This window comes from Apodemus sylvaticus, chromosome 5 (assembly GCF_947179515.1).
Source record: "Apodemus sylvaticus chromosome 5, mApoSyl1.1, whole genome shotgun sequence".
NCBI classification, from domain to species: Eukaryota; Metazoa; Chordata; class Mammalia; order Rodentia; family Muridae; genus Apodemus; species Apodemus sylvaticus.
Window position 1 is genome coordinate 49945218 of NC_067476.1, and position 25552 is coordinate 49970769.

At 36.5% G+C, this 25552-nt stretch overlaps 1 protein-coding gene across 6 annotated transcripts; it reads left to right on the plus strand.

The window, feature by feature from the left end:
• Window positions 1–286: 286 nt before the first annotated feature.
• Window positions 287–25187, plus strand: Ppig (peptidylprolyl isomerase G). Of its 6 annotated transcripts, none has more exons than XM_052182636.1 (15): window positions 301–385; window positions 2455–2514; window positions 8028–8094; window positions 8480–8557; window positions 8647–8721; window positions 9074–9181; window positions 9443–9487; window positions 10285–10372; window positions 11860–11889; window positions 11981–12120; window positions 17488–17695; window positions 19771–19938; window positions 22015–22102; window positions 23519–23655; window positions 23843–25187. In XM_052182636.1, exons 4-15 carry the CDS (start codon window positions 8497–8499, stop codon window positions 24951–24953), a joined length of 2259 nt encoding a protein of 752 aa, XP_052038596.1. In that variant the 5' UTR covers window positions 301–385; window positions 2455–2514; window positions 8028–8094; window positions 8480–8496; the 3' UTR covers window positions 24954–25187. The 6 variants fall into 6 exon arrangements, with proteins under 6 accessions (XP_052038594.1, XP_052038599.1, XP_052038596.1 ...); XM_052182637.1 differs by lacking the exon at window positions 301–385 and adding an exon at window positions 725–790; XM_052182634.1 differs by lacking the exon at window positions 2455–2514 and having other exon boundaries at window positions 287–385.
• The last annotated feature ends 365 nt before the right edge of the window (window positions 25188–25552 follow it).

Sequence of the window (25552 nt, forward strand, 5' to 3'; positions counted from 1 at the left end):
CAGAACATCTCTCTTAATACCTTGACAGAGCATGTCAATGTTTATAAAGTGATGCGTCTCATTTCGAGAGCGCTGTGACATTCCGACGGATCCACACTGATCCAATCAACTCTCAGAAAACATTAAGCGACCTGTCAGGGATGTATTTAAAAGGCAGAAAGATCCTACAATCTTAAGGAGAAGATGCTGACGTAAGCCCGGGAACGCCGGGAGTCGCCGGCACCCAGCCCTGACGTACTTCCGGCGCGACACTTTCCCTCCACGCCTGGACTGGGCTGTGGGGGAGGGAGGCGGTTAGTGGGCTTTAGCGCCTTTCCTGACGGCGGTAGATTTGAAGCGCTTTTACAGGACCCGGCCCGGAGAAGAGAAGCCCGTGGCGGTGCAGGTGAGGGACGCGAAGGCGTCTGTCGGCGTGGCGTCATTTTCTGCGGGCCTCGGGTACGAGAGCGGGAAGGGCCCAGGGCGAGGGGCGGAGCCGCGGCGGGCTTCTGGGCCGCGGTAACCGTCTCTCCGTCGAGGTCTCTAGGCTGCACGGGCTGGGAGGGGCGACCCCGGGGACCGCGGCGCGGCCGGTGGCACCGTGGTGGTCCGGCGGCTTGCAGCCGAGCCCCGGGGCGAAGGAAGCCGCTCTTCCTCTCCAGCCCCCGCCCTCCCCGCTCGGCGCACACCTCCTCCCTGACGCATTTTGCCGCACAAGCTGTAATATGGCGGCAGCGACCGAGGCCTCGGCTCCCGGGAGCTAGGTTCCTTTTGGATGCTTCCAAACCGTGAGACCGAGCGCTGCTGCGTGGTAGGTGGGACGTTTGGATGGGGAAGGGGGAGGCGCAGCGCGAGGGCCTGTCAGGTTAGGGTTAGGGAGGGACGGGCGCAGAGCCAGAATCACCGGGAATAAAAATCGACAACGAGCTCTCCTCCTCCGACCTTTTCCTCCGGTAGGACAGCGGCTGTCGTGCTTGCCTGAGTGACACAGGCCCTTGGTCTTAAGGATATTCCTAAAGCTCAAGTTCGAGATGTTACCTTAGGTCTCTAGAAGTTTTCTCATGCTCCTGAGCAACTGGAAGCAGCCGGGCCTTTGGGGGTAGAGGATTCTGTTTAGGAGAAGATGGTTTCTGAACCCCGTTCGCCTTTAGGAGAACGTACTGATTTGTTCCGTATTTACTCTGATATTCGAACAAAGTCAACCTTAGCCGGCAACCATGTCTAATTGTTTTGGAAAGCATTATGAAAGCCTCCCCTTGTGCTAGCACGAATACATTACTTGCGCCACAAGACTCTTTTTTTTTTTTTTTTGATCACCAGTACATTTGAGAAATAATAACAATGTTTTGAAAATTTGGAGATTCCTTATTAACTTTCAGAACCGAAATCCAGAAAAGATAAGATACATATTTGTGTTCGTGTCCCTTCCGTTGTATAAAGAATATGATTACTAGTAATTGCTATTTTGTAACAGATACTGGGCAGTTCCGAGTAAACGTTTTTAATAAGTTTTAAAAGATCGCCATAAAGTTCAGGAGCTGCACAGATACTTAGAAAGGCTGCTTCATTTTTTTTTTTAAACATACCTAAAAGTGTAACTCCTGATCTGGTATTACAATGTCTATAATCCCAGGCTGAAGAGAAAGGGTCACCAATCAAGGCCATCCTGAACAACTTGATAAGACAAACAGAAACACCTTAGGGACCCCACTCTTTAAATTTAATAAGGTGGAGTATAATTAGTCATGTAATCGTTTACAGTCCTCTCTGCTTAAAGGAAGCTAATTGCTTAAGTTTCTTTAAGCTTCATTGAATTGATTGGATTTCCTTGCTTGCTCACCTCAGTAAGTTGGGATGTATGTGCATCTTTCACAAAAATTGTATTTTTATTTCTACAGGCCAAAATTTGGACCTTGAGATTTTCAGGCAGTAGTACTTCAGATATTCAGAGAAGACTGCTCTGCTTGGACCTTTGTGTTTTACTCATAGGGAATGTGTTCTGCTTTGTTTTAGATCGTTGGTGTTGTTAGGGCAAGTACCACTGAGCTATATCCGTAGCCCTTGTTCTCCACTTGTGCTTGTGTGTATGGATTCAAGACTTCACAACTGGGGGGCAAGTGCTAGACCACTGGACCACAAACTAATTTTTCCCAATACCTGTGAAGTGTTGTTTTCCCACCAGCTCAGTTTGTGTATACTACCAGTAGTTTGTGTTTATCAAAAACATTCAAGAAAAAGATTCTATTTGGAAGAGCATAGGTGTCTTTTTCTGACCACTCAAAATGATGGCTTGTTTTACTTAATTCATCAGCAGTGTATACATTTGTAAATGTATGAAAATGTTCCTAATTAATTAATTTTAACTTCTTGATCCATGTGCATACTTCGAGTGAGCTGATGAAGTCCATTGGAATGTTAAAGTGCTTCCCTAGCAGGTCATTTTTTTTTAAAGGAGAGATATATTTTTACCCACAGTTTTGGAGGTCTCAGTCCTGTTGGCCTGTTCCTTTGGATCCTGTGACAAGACATTACATGGTGAGGAACACACAATAGAGCAAAATGTCTTCTTGTAGAGTCCAGGAAGCAGAAGATGGAGGAAGGGGGCTGTCCCAATACTACCTTCAAGGACTTAACCTTCAATGAGTCAACTTCATTCCATTAGTCCCCGTCTCCTAAAAGATCCACCATCTCCCAGTAGTGCCAGAGTCGGACAACCAAACCTTTACTATCCTACCTTTGGGGGACAGTTAATGTCTAAACTTGAAGAACGTGTCTTCTAAACCTGACAGAAAACAAATCTTAAGACTTGCTTAATGACAAATATCAATTGGCATGCCAGTATGGATTGAGAAAATTTCAGAAGACCCTAACTCTAGATGAAGAGTTATTATCAATTGATGACTGCTAAAAAGAAGAAGATTTTTAAGTTCTCTTCAGAGATGAGATCCTGATAGGTTATCCAGTCCCAAATAGTTCTTAAACACATGTATATCTGAGCAACATTAAATGGACCCAGTTGGTTTAATGTATGTGTATAAAACAAGTCATGAATTTAAGAGGACTTTTGGGAGGATGTAGGAGAGGGGGTGTTAGAAGCAATTTAAATAATAATACTCATGTATGGAATTAAGTTTGTTTTTTTTTTTTAAAAAATCCAAATATAACAAAGGTTCAGTTCTCTTTGTATTCAAAACTTAGTTTTCCTTGGGAGTAAAATTAGAAGTAATATAGAAGGCTGAAAAGTGACTCAGCAGGTAAAAGCACTTAACCCCAAGTCTGAGGATCTGAATTCTCTCCCTGGAAGCCACATAGTAGAAGGAGAAAATCGGTTCCTCTAAGTTGTCCTCTGACCTACACATATGTACATTACATATGTCTCCCTGCTCAAAAAAATAAATGTAAAAAAATGTTTAAGCTAATGTGGAGAAAACAAAATAATGATACTTATTAGATGTTAATGTTTCTGAGAACTGCTTATCAGTGTAGCATTAATCAACAGTTAGAATATTGGCTTTATGTTTATATGCACATTTTTCTTTTTTTGGAATTTTATGTATGCATTGAGTGTTTTACCTACATGTATATATGTGTAGCACATATATGCCTGCTATCTGTGGAGGTCAGAAGAGTATGTCAGATTCCCTGTGGCTGGAGTTATGGATGATTGTGAACCACTGTGTGGGTTCTGGGACTTGAACCTCAGCAAGAGGGACAAGTGACGTTAATGGCTGAGTCAGCTCACCAGGCTGTACAGATTTTCACAATTATCTTTATATATACTGTAGATGAATAAGCCAATCTTTTCTAAAGATACTATAGTTAAAAAATTGTTCAAATTTTTAGTGAACATATTTAATAAACTTATTTTAAACATTTCTCTTTTTAGATTATCAAAGAATGGAGATAGCAATTTGAGTATGCCAGTTTAAATGTAATGTTTTATGCAATTAATGGCTTATAGAACATGTTGGAGTTCTTTTATTGGTAATAAGGAACATTTGCACTTCCTCAATTATATTATTTTTGAAAGTGAAATAACTGAAAAGAAAAGAGTTAGTAGGGGCTAGAGAGATCGCTTGGAGGTTAAGAGCACAGGCTGCTCTTCCAAAGGTCCTGAGTTCAATTTCCAGCAAACACAACCGTCTGTAATGGGATTTGAGGCCCTCTTCTGGCATGTAAGTATACATGCAGATAGAGCACTCATATACATAAAATAAATAAATCTTTTTTAAAAAGAAATATGTTTTTTGTTTATGAAATACCATAATTCAAAAAAGCAAAGTACATATATAAAAAAGTTAATTTAAAGATCCAATATAGCTTAAATTAATTTAACTTACTTGAGTCCTATACAAAACTGTTTTGTTAACAAACCTATCAAATCAGATGCTGGTTGTGCTATTACTCCTTTAATCCAGCAGAGGCATGTAGATCTCTCTGTCCTAGGGCAGCCCAATTTTCAGGATAACCAGGACTATATAACAATACCCTGTCTCAAGACGGCAACAACAAATAGGAAATTTTTAAAAATAAGCCTCTCTGATAAAAAACATATTACCTTTCTTTTGGGAGAGTCAATAATAACAATACCTCATGTGAAAAGCATACATAATAGGGAAGAAAAAACACAGGTTATGATAGGAAACGCAAGTTCTCTGTGGGTGTTTGGTACACAGTTGTCACCCCAGCAGTTAGGAGGTGGATGCAAGAGGATCAGGAGTTTAATGTCATTCTCAATGACAGTCAATTACATAGTAATGTCAGTCTCTTACATAGTAAGTTAGATGACAGCCCAGGTTTCTTAAAACTTATCTGTTTAAAAAAGAAAGAAAGAAAACAAAAAATAAAAGCCAACAACAGAATACTATCTGCTTCCAGACATATTTGCGTTAACTAGCATTCTTTCTGTTTGATGATGAAGTCCCTGGGGGTGGCGCTGTGCTTTGGGTAAAAGACAAAGTTTTAGAAGGGACTTGTGACACAGGCCTATAATTCCAAATACTTGAAAAACTGGGACAGGAGGATGTTAAGTTCATGGCTTGCCTGGGACACAGGGTGTGTTTAGGGCCATCTTTGACAGCTGTGGAAGATCTTGGTTTTGTTGTTGTTTGGTTGATTGATTTTGTTTTTTGTTTTTAAAAAACAACCCAAAAAGCCAGAAAGATTTTGGCTGGTGGAATTTATAAATGAGTTTATAATTTTCACCCAGGGAGGATCATTGAGCCTGGAGAAAGAAGTTTCTAGAGTACAGCTGAACTGATTCTTCAGGGACACATAGCCAGAGGAATTAGAAGGATCAAAGAAGGAAAGCACTGGTTGTCATCCTAATCACTTTAAAGAATTCACTGTCTCTTCCTTTAAGTGGTGAGACTCTAGAGTCAATGTATTGCTGACTCTACTCTTTAATGTGATAGTCACTACATTACTATCTAATTACAAATACTCCATTTAATAATTAGCTGCCTATATACTTGCTTTCCCCTGGCATCTTAAAGACCCGTTAGGGCGAATATGGAAATCATTTTACATATGACACCACAAAATGAATTTCTGACCACTCACTGATGTTTCTGAAACATTAGAAGAAGTTTAGCATTTTGTTTATAAATATTATTTTATTGTTAGCATGCAAAGTGATTAATAACCATTTAAAACAAGATCAATGAAGTATTTTCCTGCCAAACATCATGACGTACTCTTGTAATCACAGTACTTAGGAGGCAGAAGCAGGGGGATGGAAAGTTGAAGTTCAGCCTGAGCTACAGTGGGAGACCCTGTTTCAAAAAAACATACTTCTAATATGAAAAAAAAAATTCAGTGTCACTTATTTCTAAGGAAGTCAACTAGGTAAATTGAGTTTATAACATCAAGTAGATGATAATGATTACAGTTCATAAGCAGTAATGGAAACAAGGTCAAACTAGAGCATGCATTCCATCATCATAATGGGAGCAGCATATGCTGATTGCTGTACGAAATGGGGCACTGTGCCATGTGTGGTAATTCTCAAAAAATTCAAAATCTGGGTTTTATGATATTAGCTATAACTCATTCAGGCTAAATGAATTTGTGGCTAACAAATATTCACAGATAATCCCAAAAGATTTGATTATATTCTAAGACAACTAGTGGCTAATTTTTTCCCTCCTGAAATGAGTCTTGCTACATAGCCCACATTTGTTTTAAAAGCTGACTGTCTGGAATGCTGGGAATACAGGATTGTATAGCCGTCTTTTGAAAATTTTATGAGTTTAATTTTTCTTTGAATTAAATTTTCTATATCTTAGTAATGTAATCTTGGTAATCTTCTTTTTCTTGGATAAATGAGAAATTGATTAGATGTTTGTCTTATTGTTTCAGATTAAGTAATATTTGAGTCATAAAAACAGAGGAAATATGTCCTAATTATGACTAGTAATTTTTTTTTCTTTTTTTTTTCTTGTTTTTGGTGTTTTGAGACAGGGTTTCTCTATGTAGCCCTGGCTGTCCTAGAACTCACTCTGTAGACCAGGCTGGCCTCGAACTCAGAAATCCGCCTGCCTCTGCCTCCCAAGTGCTGGCATTAAAGGTGTGCAGCCAACTAGTAATTGTTAAGTCTCTAGTAATAATTAATAATAGCATTTTAGCAATTTTATTTACTTTGAACATTATTATTTTATGTGTGGGGGTGTTTTGCCTGCATGTATGTGTGTTCATGTGTGTGCATTATCTGTAAAGGTCACAAGAGGACATTAGATACCCTGGAACTGGAGTATTACAGGTGGCTATGAGAGACCATTGGGTGCTGGGACTCAAACTTTGGTTTTCTTGAAGAGTAGCTAATTGTTCTTAACTGCTGTACCACCTTGCTGGTCCCTTTTAGTTAACTTTAATAGTATCTAAGTCATCTTTTGTGTCACCATTGTTCATAAGTTTTTTTGTTTTATTTTGAGACAGGGTCTCTATAAATGTAGCTCTGCCTCCTGTGACTCTCTATGTACATAGACTACGATACCTCTAGATCCATGTAGATAGACTAGGATAGCCTCTAGATCCACATGCTTTTGTTCTCAAGTGCTGGGATTAAAGGTGTGGGCATGGTAGTTTTTGTTTTGTTTTAAGACAGAATATCACTGTTAACCTGATTTTAGTTCCCCAGTGTTTGGATTTAGAGAGGTGCACCACCAGGTCCATCCTTCAGTTATTTTCTATAACTGGATATAAAACTATAATTGCCTCAAAATTTCAGCTAAGCTGTGCAAAGGTATAACTTAGTGGTAGAACACAAGTACCATGTGTGAGTGAAGCCAGCATCAAAAAAAAAAAAAAAAAAAAAAAAGGAAGACTCAGAGTGAAGAATATATCAGAGGGTAGAATATAGACCTTTCAGGTGTTTTTTACTCTGTGTAATATACCACAGGCTGTTTGCTAAGGCACCTTAGTAAAAGTAAAAGCATGTGTATTTCAGTCTCTTCTGAGCAAATGAAATGGCTATTTTTGTAGTCTGTTAGTTTGGCTGTTATTTAATACTTGCCAGTTTTGCTTTATCAGCTCTTCGCCTTACTGTATCATTCCCTACCAAGTATTATAATTAGACATTATAAATTCTTAAATGATTTACAAAAGGAATATCAAGCAAAAGGCACCTGCCATGTCAATAAGCTACCTACCTACATAGTATTTCACACATGAGTATGTGCCTGCCATAGGCTGTTAGTTGCTCATGACCAGAAGTAACCTCATGTAAAGTTGAATATGCTTTTGATCAGAATTCTATCTACTTTATATTAGTATCATTAAAATACTCACCTCTCATGTCAGGTGTAGTAATATACATCTGTCATCCCAGCATTCGGAGGCTGAGGCAGGAGGATTGCCACAAATTGTAGGCCAGCCTAGGCCACATAGTGGATACAAAGTTAGCCAGAGATACATGGTAAGATTTTGTCTCAGAAACAAAACCTCTTCCTTTTCTTCATAGATGATTTATTTTTGTTTTTGTTCGGAAACATGAGTGTTTTCCTTTAATATCTTATATTTTACTTAGAACTGTCATTTTTCTTTCCTAGGAGCAAAACAATTGGCTCAATCATCTTTGCTGGGTTTTTGTTTTTTATTGTTTCCCTCAACTTAAAGGTAATGTTTTGTTCTCTAGTTTTACAGACTTAATACAGTATTCTGTATGGGGTAGTAATCTGGTTTTGGTTGATAAAATAGGAATTTATTATATGATAATGACTGCTCTCTTTAGGAGCACATTTACTAAAATTGGAATAATAGAAGATTAGCTTAACTCCTGCCCTGTAATTACTATGTTTTAATTTTTAAAGTCTTTTCTATTTTCCTCAAAGTGTAGTCCAATTTCTAAGAATCATAATAAGTTTACCCCAAGGAAACAAATGTAAAATAAATTCAACAACACTTGTAGTTTATGTGCAATAGATTTTGCTTTTAGACATTAATAGAAAGTCTTTGCCATTTTAGTTGGCTAGCCTAAAACTGTTCCATATTACACTCACAGATTGAAGTGTTGGAACCATGGGAATAAAGGTCCAGCGTCCTCGATGTTTTTTTGACATTGCCATTAATAATCAACCTGGTAAGAATATTATTGTTTCTAATTAACATTTTTATACTAGAATATAAAATTGTACTCGAGAAATTTAAACCAGTTACCTTCTTTTTCAGCTGGAAGAGTTGTCTTTGAATTATTTTCTGATGTATGTCCCAAAACATGTGAGAACTTTCGTTGCCTTTGTACAGGTTTGTGTTTTCAGTTGTCCTAATTTCTAGAAATATTAGCTGTGAGCCCTGCATGGGGGTGGAGACATGTAATGCCAAAACTCAGGCTGAGGCAAGAGCATCCATTCAAGACCAAGGTTTGACGTCCCTATAATCCCCACCCTTGGGAAGCTGAGATGAAGATTGTGAGGGTAATGGCAGCTTGAGTTACATACGTAGACAGGTTCAAACAATTCAAGTTAATAATCAATTAAAAATAAATACTAGTTATAATAAAATTTTATCTGAGATTGATTTCTATGTTCTCTAGAAAAATGGGGGCTTTACTAATAGTTCAGTCTTTTCATTGATCTATGACTGTTTCTTTCTCTAGGTGAAAAGGGGACAGGAAAATCAACTCAGAAGCCATTACATTATAAAAGCTGTCTCTTTCATAGAGTTGTCAAGGATTTCATGGTTCAGGGTGGTGACTTCAGTGAAGGTGAGCCTTGGAGTCCCATAAAAGACTAGACTTTTATATTTTTTTGCTAAACATAAAGGTTTTGGGTAGTGTGTGTTGTACGGGGAAGTGGAGATCAGAGGACAATTTACAAGAGTCCTCTTGTTATTGAAATTATTTTGATGTCTTATAATTTGTTGTGTCCCTTTGAGTGTTATTGATGCAGAATCATTTGTATACATACTTGATAAGTATCTGACTGAGTTTCCTATCCTGAATTCTAAGAGTGTTTTTCATAACTAGGGAATGGAAGAGGAGGAGAATCTATTTATGGAGGATTCTTTGAAGGTAACATTTTTACTTTTTTTTTTTTTTTTTAGTATTTTTTTTACTCATTTCATTTTAAGTTATAGTAGGTCTGGAACTTAAGTTTTCATACAACTATAAGGATATGAATATAGAAATAACTTAATGGTTTCATATTTTACTTTTGGTATTCAAGATAATATTGTTTCAAATTTCTCATACTTTTTTCTCTAATCAAAGACTAAAAGTTCTTATCCTTGAAGTAAATAATGCTCTGATGGAGGTTAAGTTAATAAGTCTAGACTATGATGTTTATCTCTCCGTGCTCTTGAATGAAAGGGATAAAATGTAAAGAAATACATCTGGACTCTTACAATATTGCCATTTATTTTTAGTACAGTGCTGGGATCAAATCCAGGGCATTGTTCATGGTAGGCAAGAATTTTTAAGTATTTTAGACTCAGAGTGCTTGATAGCATGCATGGGGCTCTGAGTTCAGTCCTTTACACCAGGGAGGAAAAATTAGTGATAAATCTAAAATTACAGAGGTAAAAATTGGTTTATAATAGGTTCTTTCTTCCTTCATAACCTGACTTTGTTTATGTTGTGTTTGACAGTAAAGAGCACATGCAGCCAGGTGTGGTCGCCCTGATCTGTAATGCTAGCACTGGGGAGGTTCAGGAAGGATTTGGAGGCCAACTTAGTTTAAATGACAAGACCCTGACTCAGACAGGAAAATATCCAGTGTAAATGAGAATGGAAAATAAATTTTTATGAGTGTGCTGTATATGCACATGTGTGAGCAAATGTAACTGAAAGTTTTTCTTCTCTTTATATAGATGAGAGTTTTGCTGTTAAACACAACAAAGAGTTTCTCTTATCAATGGCCAACCGAGGGAAGGATACAAATGGCTCTCAGTTCTTTATGTATGTATTTAAGGTCTCAAATATCCCTGCTAACCTTCTCCATTGCCTTTATAAGAGAGAGATTGTAAAATTATAGGAGAGGTGAAACAATTACTGAGGGTTTAGTAGAATGGTTACTAAAGTCTCAGGTGACAGCTTGCTGAAAAAGTAATAGGTGGCTTAAGGCATTCTATTGTCAGAGAACAAAATTGGAAATCCATCCACCACATCAGGTACCATCCATATACATACATAGATAGAATGTACCCAGCATTCTATGTAGATTCTAGGGATCAAACTCAAGCTTGTACACCAAGTAATTTATCTAGCTGTGAGACACTTTATGTACCAGTATGTCTCTACATAACCAAATACCAGGCTCCTAATTACATAATTTTAAGCTTGACGTTGAGAATAAAAGGGGGAAGGGGTGGTTACAAAAAATGCTTTGAACAATAAGTGCATTCTTTAGATTCAGGTGAGTTTATTTTGAAAGTCTCTTGAACCCCATCTTAGCTTACCCAGTACATGTAACCATTATGTTCTTGTTTGGAGTTGACCCAGTTTAATTCAACTTTTCTTCAACACAAAATTTTATTCAATATCACAGATAACAAGCTCAAAAGTCTAGAGAAGTTGAATAACATAAGTCTGTTGGAACATGGAATCTCAGCTATTAGAACTTGTATTGAAGAAAACAGGAGCACTAAGTACTGGTTGCTTAGTCGATGTGCTGAGTACTATAATTTTCAGATATTCAGAGAGATCTGGAACTTGCATTTTCATGAGGAAGTACCTACAATTAAACGTTGGTAGTTAATTTTTAAAATATGAAACTAAGTGAACTATTTCTATTCATGTTCAGCAAATACATCTCAGAGCCATCAATGATTGACTGTTCCCACCTCTATCAATTCCTCTAAAACCTTCCACTTCAACTGTTTAAAAGGTTAGGGTGGGGCTGGAGAGATTGCTCAGTGGTTAAGAGCTATGACTGCTCTTCCAGAGGTCCTGAGTTCAATTCCCACCAACTACATGGGAACCAGCTGTCAACCATCTGTAATGGGATACGATGCCCTCTTTTGGTGTGTCTGAAGATTGCTACAGTGTAGTCATATACATAAAATAAATAAGATCTTAGAAAAAAAGGTTAGGGTGAAAAGCACCATTGTTAAACCCATAAGTAAGTAGAATAGTTTGGTAAGTTTGGCAGTGTCAATACAACAGAACATCATACAACTAGGAATATTTAATAAAAACCTAGTTACAAGTAGAAATACAAGTGGATAAAAATAACTCTAAATGTCAGCTACATACCTTTACTGTCAATAGATATGGCTTTAATATTCAGAACAAGCTTTTTTTTAATCTTGTATGGGAAACCCTTTGCACTCATGAGGTTCTGCTATGTAAAGGTAGCACATGTTTTCTTATTTTCAATGCATGCTTTATAGAAGCTAACTTTGTTTTTCTGTTTTTATTTTATCTGATCTGATGAATTCCGAAAGAACAACAAAGCCAACTCCTCATTTAGATGGGTAAAGATTATTTTAATATCTTATAGCATACTTTACTTTGTTGTATTGAAGTAAGAAGCTTTTATTTAGTAATTTTTACTTGACATTTTAGGCATCATGTTGTTTTTGGGCAAGTGATCTCTGGTCAGGAAGTTGTGAGAGAGATTGAAAACCAGAAAACGGACGCTGCTAGCAAACCATTTGCTGAGGTTCGGATACTCAGTTGTGGAGAGCTGATTCCCAAGTCTAAGGGTAAGAATGGGTGCACAGTTACAGGAGCGCTTGTTGGATAAGCAGAGATTACAAGCATGAGGTTTTGTGGATTTCAATGTATTCTATGCTATCAGTTTTTTCTAATTTGTGTGTGCTCCTGCATGTATGTGTTTGTGTTAGAGCACAGCCTTATTTATGGTTCTTCAGAAGTCATGGACAATATACTGTAAATGTGATATACAATAAGTAAATTATTCTTGTAAAGAACGTTGCACAATGTTTAGCATTTGGATGTCCTCTGCAGATAATCACTACTTTCTTCAACCTCTTTTGAGGTGTGTGTGTGACAAGGTCTCTTTGTGTAGCCCTACACACACACACACACCCCTACACCTCTACCTCCCAAGTAGTGGGTTTAAAGGTATGCATCAACATGTCCTGCTCAACCTCTGTTTCAAATTGTAATATAGGTCACATCTGCTAGGATGTTTGTTTTGAAAACATGCCTTTATTCCAATCCAGTTGTTGTATTAGAAAATTTTACTTATGCGTAATCTTGTCTACATATAAAGTAAATGCAAAAAACCTAACTTGAATAAAAGTGTACTTTCAAGAGCAAACTCCTGGTAATTTTCAGTGTCAGACTTTTTTTTTCTTTTTTACAGTAATTTAGTCCAAGTAAAACTGAATCACCATGTTTGTTTTGTTTTCTGTCATTTTAAAATATGTCACCACAAAAGGTTATTTTCTTGTAGTCCATTTTTTGTTTTGTTTTGTTTTTTAAAGCAGGGTTTCTCTGTGTAGCCTTGGCTGATCTGGCTCTGTAGACAACACTGGCCTGAAACTCACAGAGCTCCACCTGCCTCTGCCTCCCAAGTGCTGGGGCTAAAGGTGCGTCTCTACACCTGGCTAACTGCAGTCAGGCTGGCCTCAAATTTGTTACCTTTTAATCCTCATTCTGCCTCTGCTTTCCAAGTGCTAGAATTACAGATAAGTATCACCACACCAAAGCCATTTGTTCTTAGTTTTTCTTAATGTATTGTTTTATAGGAACATGTATGTGGTGTTATACTAGAATTGATTGTATCTCTCCCAAATCTTTCTGCTTTTTGTTTTTATTAACTAATTTCCAAATCCATACAAACTTTACAGTCAGATTGTCTATAAACCCGTCATATAAGTAGAGTATCTGTTTGCTGTTAACCTTATTTTCTGAAATAATGTGTAAGATCTTCGAGGCAGATTAGGTTAACAATATTAGCTCATATCTAAATTTCTTCCAGAACTTTTCAATATACTTTATAATACATCATCTCCATTTCCTGGCATGGTATTTAGTACATATTGTATACTGCTCATTTAAATGTATTGGTAGACTTTAAGGATTATATATCCTTGTTGTAATCATAATATGCCTTAATCATATTTTTAAATTTTGATTAATACACAATTTGAAACTTAGCTACTATCTACTGGGCTACTAGAAAAATATTGATATTAAAACATCTTTTTTTTTTTCTTTATTCTTTTTCTTTTTGCCTTTTTACTCTTTGGTCTTTAACTGACACTTCTCAATCAATCCTCTCCAGCCTTCCCCTGCCCCACAAAGATTGCTGTGAAAAGGGCGTGCATATCAGTTAGGTTTTATTCAAAACAACATTAATGAACTTAAAAAAGAAGGGACTTTTCTTTTAAAAGCTTAAAGTTTTCAAAGCTCAAATTGAAGGTACTTTCCCTAAAACAATTTATTTTTTTATATTGAACAAATTACATTACTATAAAAAACAGATGTCAGTCTCTTTCTGGTTTCTTCAAAAGTAATGTATAAGGCCATTTAAGATATATTTCATAGACTTGGTAGGAAGAATGAGCTTTTAAATCATCTTCTGAGTCAGCAAGGTGTCTTAGCAGGTACACAAGTCTGGCAGCCCGAACTCAGACTGGAAACCACATACATAGGAGAGAAAGAACTGACTTCATGACTCCACACAAGTACTGTGACAAGTGTTTGCACACCCTGTAATAAACAAAATCAGTTGTGGTATGCTTTTTTTTTTTTTTTTTTTTTTTTTTTGAGAAAGAATTCCAGTGCAAAATAAAAGTGGGAGCTGGTGAATCAAAGTTTCTTAATTATGGGATAAAGTATTTGACAAAGTCAGATTACTTTGATGGATATATTACTATTACTTTCATTTTGCTTAGAAAGTATATAGATCTGGTATTTCTTTGACTTATCTTCATTGTGAATTAATTTTCTTTTAAAAACATCTTTAAAAGTTTAATATCTCCCACCCTTTGGTTATTAAAAGTTTATATAGTAGATTTTTCAGTTTTTGTGTTAGCATACCCTCTCTGTTTTAATATTTTAACAGCTGCAGTGGTCTTAGGTTCAGATTAATAATTGGATTAATGAGACAATATAGGCTTCATACCACACAAAGTTCACTAAACTTTAAGAAAGGAGATAAAGGACAGGAAATAGCATGGCTGGTATAACAGTAGCTTTTTGGAGATTTCCTGATTTCTGTACACAGCTTGATTATGCCCCACAAACCTTATATTTGATATGTTTGTGACCTAGAGGAACAGGACTAGGTAGGCATGGGCTGCCTTAGTTTGTTGAAACTTTTGCTCTGGAGGTCTCTTCAGCTTTTATACCTTGTTCCCACAAGCTGGTATAGTGCTACTGCATAATGACCATGAGTCATGGTCAGTGGTCAAGGTTCTTGGTCAAGAACTTAGTAACTTCAGAGAGATACTTATCTTATTTTGGATTTAATATGCTCCAATAGATACCGAGTTAAGAAATATCAGTCCAGTAACAAAGCCAGTGGAATCCAAAGATGCAGATTTTTTTCCTTTAACTTTGTTGAATTATAGAGAATATTAATACATATAAGTAAGTATAATGGGCATATTCATCACCCAGCTTCAACAGTTCACACATGGACAGTTTTGTTTTACCTACCTCCAGATATTTCTCCCCTCAGCAACCTTTACTTGGAAGGCAGGGTTTGACTATATTGCCAGCTTGACTCAACTTTCTGGATGTGTATAAGTCATTGCACTCAGCTGTTTTCCTATTCGAAGCAAATTGCAGATACACTTTTTAAATTTTTTTATTTCATGTGCATTGGTGTAAGGGTGTCAGATCCCCTGGAACTGGAGTTTCCGACAGTTGTAAGGTACTGTATGGATGCCAGGGATTGAACCTGGTACCTCTGGACGAGCAGTCAATGCTCTTAACCACTAAGCCTACTCTCCAGTACTCCAGATACACATTTTATCTACATATATTTTACTTTCCCCCCAAGATCTGACTTTTAAAAGATAGTACCATTATGTACTCCTATTGATCAAAAACTTAGCAGGGTTCTGATTTCTAATTTTTGCTTGAGTCTGGACTTAAGGTTTAAACATTGAAATTAGTATTAAAGTTGTTTTTGTTAGTGCCAGGCATAACTATAGTCCCAGCTACTTAGGAAGTTGAAGCATAGAATTGTTTGAGGCCAGGAACTTGCCAGACAACTAGGTTATTTGTGATACATCGTTTTTTCATAATTCTACTTTTCATAGTTTTGCCCTTCTGCTTCAAATAACTTAGTAAAGCGATTTAGAAAACTGAAGAGAATCAGCTTTGTTTTGTTCAATCCCCCAGTCCCCTCCTCCTACCGCCCCCCCACTTTTTTTTTTTTTTTTTTTTTTTTTTTTTTTTGAGAATAGGAGTCACACAGTGCTGGTTGCTTTTTCTCTGCTCTGCAGTTGGTTTCCAAGATACTCCAATAGTAGGCCCTTCTTTAGTTATTGCTGGAACTCTTCTGATAAGAAGCAGCAGCCCTGGGGGCTGGAGAGATGGCTCAGTGGTTAAGAGCACTGACTACTCCCAAAGTCCCAAGTTCAAATCCCAGCAACCACATGGTGGCTCACAACCATCTATCATGCAATCTGACGCCTCTTCTGGTGTCTGAAGACAGCTACAGTGTACCTATATATCATAATAAATATCATAAATAAATAGACTTTCTTTTTTAAAAAAAAAAAAGCAGCAGCCCTTTGTTTAATGATAAAAATCATATGTAGGAAAGGTGGAATGGTTTATTTATATTTTCATTTAATAATACAATCATGACCTGATGGATATGTCTATTTATTGTTTGCTAATTTATTGAAATTTCTTTTTTCTATATATGCATGACAGTCAATTTTTGGCTGAAAAAGTATTTTCAAATCCATCCTGGTTTGAGTTAGAACAGCTAAGTGGCTCAGGTTCTACCTTTTGAAAAATTCATATGCCCTATGTGTGATAATTTTACTTATGTTAATATGTTCTTTAAAGCATCCAAGTTTCAAGACATTTTAGAAGATTATTTCCATAGCTAAGGTGGCTCAGTGGTAAATGTGCTTGCCAGGGAAGTTTGATGACGTTAGTTCAGTCCCTGACCCTACCAAAAAGTGGAACTCTACGAAACTGTCCTCTACCCAAGGTATACACGTCATAGCACATGATAGTAACAACAAAATATTCAAGAAATAATTGATTGCCTAGCTAGGTTTAGTGGCACATACCTTTAATCCCAGTACTCAGGAGGCAGAAGCAGGTGGATATCCAAGTTTGAGGCCAAGCTGGTCTACAGAGTGAGACCAAAAGAAAAACATTGATTTCTTTAACTCAATAAAATTTCAACTTGAGACTTTTTTGTAGACTTTTCGAAAAAGACTTATCTATGTATCTAAGAGGACCTCAGGTCCCATTATAGATGGTTTGTGAGCCTCTATGTGGTTGTTGGGAAATGACTTAGGACCTCTGGAAGAGCGGTCAGTGCTTTTAACCGCTGAGCCATCTCTTCACTCCTTTTTAGAGACTTTTAAACATGGTTATTATTGATAAATGACTTCTGATTATAAGACAGTGCTTTAAGCTGTGTTTCTGATCATTAGAGGAATGCTTGTTCAGTCATGGAAGTTGAAGCCTGCTGCCAATGAAATACTTCTTCCTGTGTTGACACAGCAATGTGTTTTGTTTTTTGTTTGGTTGCTTTTTTTGTGTTTTTATTTGTTTTTACCTTCAGTTTTGATACAGGAGAAGAAATGGAAAACTATAATACTAGAAGCTGTGGAATCTTAGATGTTATTCTTTGCTTAAACAATTTCTATTCAAATATTCCTTGAATTAACATGGATAGAATTTGGAGCTTGCTTATTTTCAGAAATACTTTGGCTTAATAGAATTCTGGCTCATGAACCTGGAAATAAGGTTCTAACCCCAAGCCTGACTGTTGTGTTCTGAGTTGAGATGACTGAATGAACAAAATATCTACTACTGGGCTTAAAAATTTATAGAAAAAGTTAAGTTTTTACCTCATAAGTTTGCCTGAAATTACTGAGTAGAATCTTTTGTTTTTAAAGTTAAGAAAGAAGAAAAGAAAAGGCATAAGTCCTCCTCCTCATCATCATCCAGTGATTCAGATAGCTCAAGCGATTCTCAGTCCTCCTCTGAGTCTTCTGATTCTGAAAGTGCTTCTGAAGAAAAATCCAGGAAAAGGAAAAAGAAACATAGGAAAAATTCCCGAAAGCATAAGAAGGAGAAGAAGAAGCGAAAGAAAAGCAAAAAAAGGTCTTTAATACTAGTGTTGTCTGTTAAGATTTTTCTTTTTAATCAGTTATGTAAGAACATTAAAATAGAAAGGTTTTATAACAGTGGCGAGATCATGCAACAGAAGCTCTTAGTTAATTTTATGTTCTTCCAGTGAAGTGATGCTTTTGGTTTTATGTTACAGGGCTTTTACTTTGCTTTCATTGAGGCATTCCCAGTTCTTCAGGCTGCCTCAAATTCATAGTTTTTCTGCCTTATCCCATGTTGTGTAACAAAACTCTTCCTGGGGAGATGCAACAAACAGGGCTACTACTTGCCCCATGTAGGAATCCATGACAGAATAAAGTATGGATACCAAATGTCCAACTTGGTGAACCAGTGAGTTTTATTGGGGTTATTCACAAGAGCAGAAATTTTTCAGTCACGTCACCAAAAGCCCATCCCAACATAGATGACAGCGATAAAAGGTAGGAACCTGAAGCACACATTACACACCTACAGGCAGTTTAACAGGTTGAATCATGTCCTTTCCAGGTGCCAGAACTGGTCTAAACCTCTTCCACGTAACTTGGTCAGTTTTGGCTTCTAGGCAGCTGTTCTGGTCTGAGAATCATTTGCAGTTTGTCTTGTCACTTTCAGGGACTTCCTGAAGCTGATTTGAGTTGGTTAATTTTCTGCTTAAGTAGCTTCCTGAAGGATAGAATGTTTTAATCTCAGAGGAAACTGTTATACCACATCCAAATAGCAATGATTGCAGTGATAAACATCACTCTCGTTTCTGATTTTTTTTTAATTTTTATTTAATTTTTTTAAAAAAAATCTTAAAGATTTATTTATTTATTTCATTTTTGTGAGTGCACTGTCGCTGTCTTCAGACACACCAGAAGAGGGTATCGGATCCTCATTACAGATGGTTGTGAGCCACCATGTGGTTGCTGGGAATTGAACTCAGGACCTCTGGAAGAGTAGTCAGTGCTCTTAACTGCTGAGACATCTCTCCAGCCCAGATTTTTTTTTTTATTTTGAACAGATTTGTAAGATAGATTTGAATTAAGCAAACCAACAGTTATGTCCCTTACTTTGTACCAGTATATGTCCCCTTTTCTCTCTTGCTTTGATAGTATATGAATTGAGAGTATATGATTCTGTCACTGTTTTCTGCTTGTGTTTGAAATTTGTTTATATTAAAACTTAAGTATATGCCTATTACCTCAAAAGCAACTAATTTCTTTTTTGTTGTTGTTTGGTTTTTTTTTTTTTTTTTTTTTTTTTTTTTGAGACAAGGTTTCTCTGTGTAGCCCAGACTATCCTGGAACTCACTCTGTAGACCAGGCTGGCCTCGAACTCAGAAATTTGTCTGCCTCTGCCTCCCAAGTGCTGGGATTAAAGGCGTGCACCACCACCGCCCGGCAACTAATTTCTCTAGTCTATATTTGTACAAAAGTTTGTTTGTATGTACATAGGTGCTTGCATACTCAGCCCAAGGAGGTCAGAAGAGGCCATCAGATCCCCTTAAGCTAGAGTTAGAGATGGTTGTGAACTGCCATGTGGGTGTCCTCTGGAAGAGCCACCAGGGCTTTTCACTACTGTGCCGTCTTTCTAGCCCCATTCTGTATTTTAATTTTATCTGACTGTGTTACCCACAGAGTTTCATATTTTAGATGTTATCTTATAGAAAAGTATTTTTGAGTTTGATGGCAAATGGTTTTTTTGTTTGGTTGAGTTGGTTGGTTGGTTGGTTGGTTATTTATGGAGAATGGAGGAAGAGTTTTACTACATGATCACATCTTTGAAAAGGACAGGTTAATATATTATTTTGATACTGAAGAAATGTTGGGTTGATGAGATGAGTCAGCATGTAAAGGCACTAGCCATCAAGCCTGCTGACCTGAATTTACCTGGACTGAGATAGTGAAAGGGGAAAGATGCTTCCTGCAGGTTGTTGTTCTCTGACCTCTCATGTGTACCACAGCATGTATGATTATGCACATATTAACGGAAAATGTAATTTAAAGAGAAAAGAAATGCTAACAATTGGAAATTTTAGGTAGATACATAAGAGCCAAATGTAACTTACTTTGATTTTACCTGTTAAGCCCATCTAGTGAAAGTGAAGCAGAAAATGTTGATGCACAGCCCCAGTCTACTGTCCGTCCAGAAGAGATCCCTCCTATACCTGAAAATAGATTTCTAATGAGAAAAAGTCCTCCTAAAGCCGATGACAAGGAAAGGAAAAACAGAGAGAGAGAAAGAGAAAGAGAGTGGTATGTGAATGTGTGTATTTTATAGTTCTGTTATGTATTACCATACATGTTCTCTTATTTTTTAAACTGTATTTGTTTTTGACAGTATTAAACTGGTGATCGTATCCCAATGAAACCCTCTTTTAATTAGAAAAAAAAGATGCTAGCAAAGCTCCTTTTTTGCTAAACACATAAATTACAAAAAAATGACTTCACTTACCAGAGATTTTGAGGAAATAAGTTCTGTGGTATAAATAGTATGTTAGGTAGCATTCCAAATGGCATTCGTAACAAGATAACTTTAGACCAATAAAACAAGATAGTATTTTGGAATGTTGCTCACATAATTTTTAAAAGACTCATTTTGCTGTTTCTTTTAATTTTTTTGTATGTGTGCACACGTAGTTATATACATGTGTTCATATGAGTGTGTGTATATGTACATGAGTGCATGATCCCTCCTGTACTAGAAATAGATTCCTAATGAGTGAGCATCCTCTGAAGCTAGTAACCAAACAGGAAAAAGAGTGATATGAAAATGTGTGTATTTCCTCTGGACCCTATGGCTTAAGGAGAGACTTGACTCCTACAGGTTGTCCAAACATTTGAAGTGTAGTTTCATTGCTGAAATCTCTGTTTAAAAAAGGATGGATGCAGTGGCATGCTTGTGATCCCAGTTCTGGGGAAGGTGGGTGAACCCTTGGGCTTTTCTGACCAATGAGCTTTGCCTACCCAGTAAACTCAAGGCTAGTTAGAGATCCTGTTTCAAAAAACAAGTTGAATGGCTCCTAAGAAATGACACCCAAGGTTGACCTCCGATCTACCCTACCCACACAAATAGGTACACCTGAATTTACATACACTTGCATTCACAAACACCAAAAAAAGAAAATGAACCTTGTTTTATACATTTGTATAAAAGTCTTGCTCTCTAAACCTGATTTTATACTGTAATGAAATTTGGGATGTTCAGTTACTTTGAATATTTTTTACATAAGTTTATTTTATTAATGTTACCAACTGTATTGTTTTTTATGAGTCATTTTAATAATGAGATGGCAGGGCTGGGGAGGTTAAGAGCCCTGGTACCTCTTGGCAGAGATCCTGTGTTCAATTCCCAGCAGCCACATGGTGGCTCATAACAATCTGTAATGAGATCTGGTGCCCTCTTCTGGCCTGTAGGCATACATGCAGGCCGAACACTATACATAATAAATAAATCTTTTTAAAAAACGATATGGAAAAAGTTTCAAATTTTTCAAATATTTTGTAGTTGTGATGAGAAATATAATTGTAAAATGAAAAATTTATAAGCATGGTATGATGAAAATATGCCATGCTTTGCATAATACATAAAAAATAAAAGCTTTAAAATTGGAATGACTTTGTTTCATTGAGTGTAAAACAAAGAGTAAAGGAAAACTAATTGACTACTAAAGTTAAATTTTTCAAATATAGCCAGGCGGTGGTGGTGTACGCCTGTAATCCCAGCACTCTGGGAGGCAGAGGCAGAGGCAGGTAGATTTCTGAGTTTGAGACCAGCCAGGTCTACAGAGTGAGTTCCAGGACAGCCAGGGCTATACAGAGAAATCCTGTCTCCAAAAAACCAAAAAAATAAAAATAAAAGTCAACTATCACTTATATTAATATTATTAATGATTTTATGTATAATTTAAAGTTTCACTTTTTAGATATGAGTAGTATTTGGATAATTCAGACCAACTTGTCTTTGCCTAATATATATTGCTTAGTTTGTCCATAATTTTCTTACAAATGCACAACTGTTCATGGGAGATAAAACATTTTGTAATTTTCCTTTCATTCGGAAGCCTTCTGGGCTGTATTATATTTTGGTTTTCTTATTAGCACTATTAAATTAGATTCACCTTACTAATAAGTGTTTCTTTCCAAGATCAGTTGCATTCAAGCTGGTACAGCCATAGGCATAATGCCTACTGGGATCTGATAGACTTTTTGGGCTAAAAACTAATTATGTAAAGGAATTTAAATGTATTAATTTAGATCAATAAAGGTATAGTTTCAAGATTCTTCTTTATAAAAGTAATATGTTTAAACTTTCCATTTGCTTGCTTCTAGTAATCCACCTAACTCCCAGCCTGCTTCATACCAGCGACGATTCTTAGTTACTAGGTCTGGCAGGAAAATTAAAGGAAGAGGACCGAGGGTAGGTGATTCTTTGTTAGAAATGTTAATGAACTACATTTGTCATTCTTAAAGAGCTCAGAGTGCTGGGTTGTGACTCAGTGCTAGAGTGCTTGCAGAACATGTAAACAGCTCTGAATTTATGATCCTCAGCACTATAAGGAAAAATTTTAATGCTTTTAAAAATATTTTTACATGTCATTTTACTATTAAATTTACTAAAACCTCAGGGTATGCATATTTTAAAATATATACCCTTTAGATTATATATTTACTTGGTTTAAAATGGAATTAAGATGGATATGGTGGCTCATACCTTAGGAGACTAAGGCAGGAAGATTGCTGTGAATTTGAGGCCAGCCTAGTCTATATAATGAGTTTCAGACCAACTTGGGCAATAAAATCGGGATATAAACGGTATTGAAGCCTTTTGACTTTTGGTAATTTTCTACCCATCATAGCTCTATTCTGACCAAGAACTAAATAAAAATTAATGACCTTGTTTCTCTCTTTCTCCTCTCCCTCCCCCCCCCTAAGTTTTCCCTTCAGAAACTTTTTTCAAAGCTTCAAAATCTATTCTGTTTATTTCATCAATATGATCAAGTTTTGCTTTCTCTTGGGATTTTTTAACTTTAGCTATACTTGACCTGCCTTGTGATCATTTCTAAAATAATGCTGTTTCTGTCCCAGAATTTTCAATGCAAAGCTTTCGTATATCTTCCATGTTTTGCTTCATCTTTGCTTAGGTAACTTTTAAACATTATTTTTAGCTTTTATTATTTTACATGATCACATTCCTATACTAAGATCTCTCTTTGATTCTTTTACCACCATTTCTCCTTCTGTAATCATTCATTCTATTGTAGTTTAATGTATGTGATAATATATCCATTCATTTTTTTCCTTTAACTTTGTAGAATATTAAGTTCTAATAGATCAAAATCTACTATATCTTACCTTACTGGTATTTCTTCAATAAAATGGTTAGTTATCCATCTGAAAACTGAGTAAATTTTGGTTGAACAAAAGACTTCTGTGAGTTTATTCTATTTCTCATGATATTTGCCTTGGAAAGTGATTTATATGTAACATTCAAATGAGAACTTGAGAATTTGTAGCAGTTAATATACATAATGTTCCAGTACCAGTGTAGCAAGCTATTCTGTGGATATTGTTTCTTACTTGGAATTTAGGGTAAGACTGCTCATGTTCTACCTGAAAGCCAAGACATTTTAATTATGTGGAGGATTAGATTCTAGAGTCTGATGTATGCTAATCATGCATTCTTATCTCTTATTATTCTCATTCATAATTTTGGCAAGTTCAGAAAGCATAGAAACATCATTTTATTTCAACCTAGAAATAAGTATGTATCTCAGTTATGATATTGCTTTTAAATTTTTATATGGTCTTTTTTTCCCCTTTTTATTTTCTTAAGCGTTATCGAACTCCTTCCAGATCCAGATCGAGGGATCGATTCAGACGAAGTGAGACTCCTCCACATTGGAGACAAGAGATGCAGAGAGCTCAGAGAATGAGGGTGTCAAGTGGTGAAAGATGGATCAAAGGGGATAAGTAAGATTTAATTGTTATTTAAAATTAGTGATACTTTTTTTTTTTTTACTGTAGAGCATAATGATTTTATTAGGAGCCAGTTTATTTCTGTATACCTTAGAGAAAACACAGTAGCATTGTAGCTTATAATTAAGCTATTCTTTTCCTAATAATACTTCCAAATATATTTTCTCCCTTTGCTTTTTAGGAGTGAGTTAAATGAAATAAAAGAAAATCAAAGGAGCCCAGTTAGGGTAAAAGAGAAAAAAATAACAGATCACAGACACATGTCTGAGAGCCCAAACAGAAAAATAGAAAAGGAAAAGAAACTTAAAGACCATAAATCTGAAAGCAAAGAGAGAGACATCAGAAGAAATTCAGAAAAAGATGATAAATATAACAAAAACAAAGTGAAGAAAAGAGGCAAATCCAAGAGTAGGAGCAAGAGCAAGGAGCGATCCCGGAGTAAGGATCGAGACTCGAAGCACAATAGACACGAAGACAAGAGGGTGAGGTCAAGAAGTAAAGAAAGGGATCATGAGGCCACTAAAGACAAAGAAAAGCAATTGGATTCTAAAGGGAAAGATCAGGAAAGGAGTAGAAGCAAAGAGAACTCCAAACAGGTAGAATCAAAAAGTAATGAACATGATCATAGCAAAAGTAAAGAGAAGGATAGGCGTGCACAGTCCAGGAGTAGAGAGCGGGATCTGACCAAGAGTAAACACAGTTACAACAGTAGAACAAGGGAGCGGAGCAGAAGTAGGGACAGGAGCAGAAGAGTGCGGTCCAGAAGCCATGACAGAGACCGCAGCAGAAGCAAGGAGTACCATAGACACAGAGAACAGGAGTACAGGAGAAGAGGAAGGTCACGAAGCCGGGATCGAAGAACACCAGGACGATCTCGAAGTAAAGACAGGAGGAGGAGGAGGAGGGATTCCCGGAGCTCAGAGAGAGAAGAAAGTCAAAGTAGAAACAAAGACAAATATAGAAGCCAAGAAAGTAAGAGTTCACACAGAAAAGAAACTTCTGAGGGCGAGAAAAGAACGTACTCTAAGAGTCGTGATCATAATAGCTCAAATAATAACAGGGAGAAAAAGGCTGATAGAGATCAAAGTCCAGTGTCAAAAACAAAGCAAAGCAGTCAGGACAGTGAAGTAAAGTCCTCCACATTAAAAAGTCAAGAGGATGAGAAGACCAGATCCCCGGTGGAAAAAGAAAACCAAAAATCAAAGGGTCAAGAAAATGACCATGTACATGACAAAGATAAAAAATGTGATCATGAATCAAGCCCTGGAACAGATGAAGACAAAAGTGGATGAGTGAGTTGTGTACACTTAATTCCTCCCTGTCTCAAATTTTAAGTTTTTAAGACTTTGTTGAACCTTCCTTTTTTGTTGTTTTCATTGTTTTGGAGTTATTTTATGTTTGTGTCCCCCTTCTCCCCCCCTTTTTTTCTAAATGTGGACTTCATTGAGTTGATCTTTTGATAATCTGCTACCTGGATAATTTGTACTGCTAAAGTTTTAATAAACTTGAAATGAAAAGAAAAACAACACTTTGGTGTAATACTGTGTGCTATGTTAAACTCTTATGTATTCATTTTTGTGTTGCAACAGTCAATAGCAGGCAACTGCTTAGTCAGCCATTTGGAAACAAGCTTAACTGTTGTTGGTTGCAGTACATTGTTATACAGGCTTGTGTTTCTTTTGATACAAATCCCTTTAGAAACTACTTGAAGTTTTGTATAGCATTTTGGGCTTTGGTTTTTCATTTATAATTCATAGGCTTACAGCAGTTTCCTTAATTAACAGAAGCAGGATCTTTATGTGATCTTAAATCTTCACTTGATTTTACGGTTATTTATACTTTAGTTATTTTTTTTTGTGTGCTTTATACCTTATACTTTACAATTCCAGAT

Bases quoted from the DNA above. Each gene is read 5' to 3' on its own strand.
- Ppig (XM_052182634.1), top strand. From the start codon at position 8,497: ATGGGAATAAAGGTCCAGCGTCCTCGATGTTTTTTTGACATTGCCATT. The intron at 12,121-17,487 runs GTAAGAATGGGT...TTGTTTTTAAAG, and splicing joins GCTGATTCCCAAGTCTAAGG to TTAAGAAAGAAGAAAAGAAA. The intron at 17,696-19,770 runs GTCTTTAATACT...TTACCTGTTAAG, and splicing joins CGAAAGAAAAGCAAAAAAAG to CCCATCTAGTGAAAGTGAAG.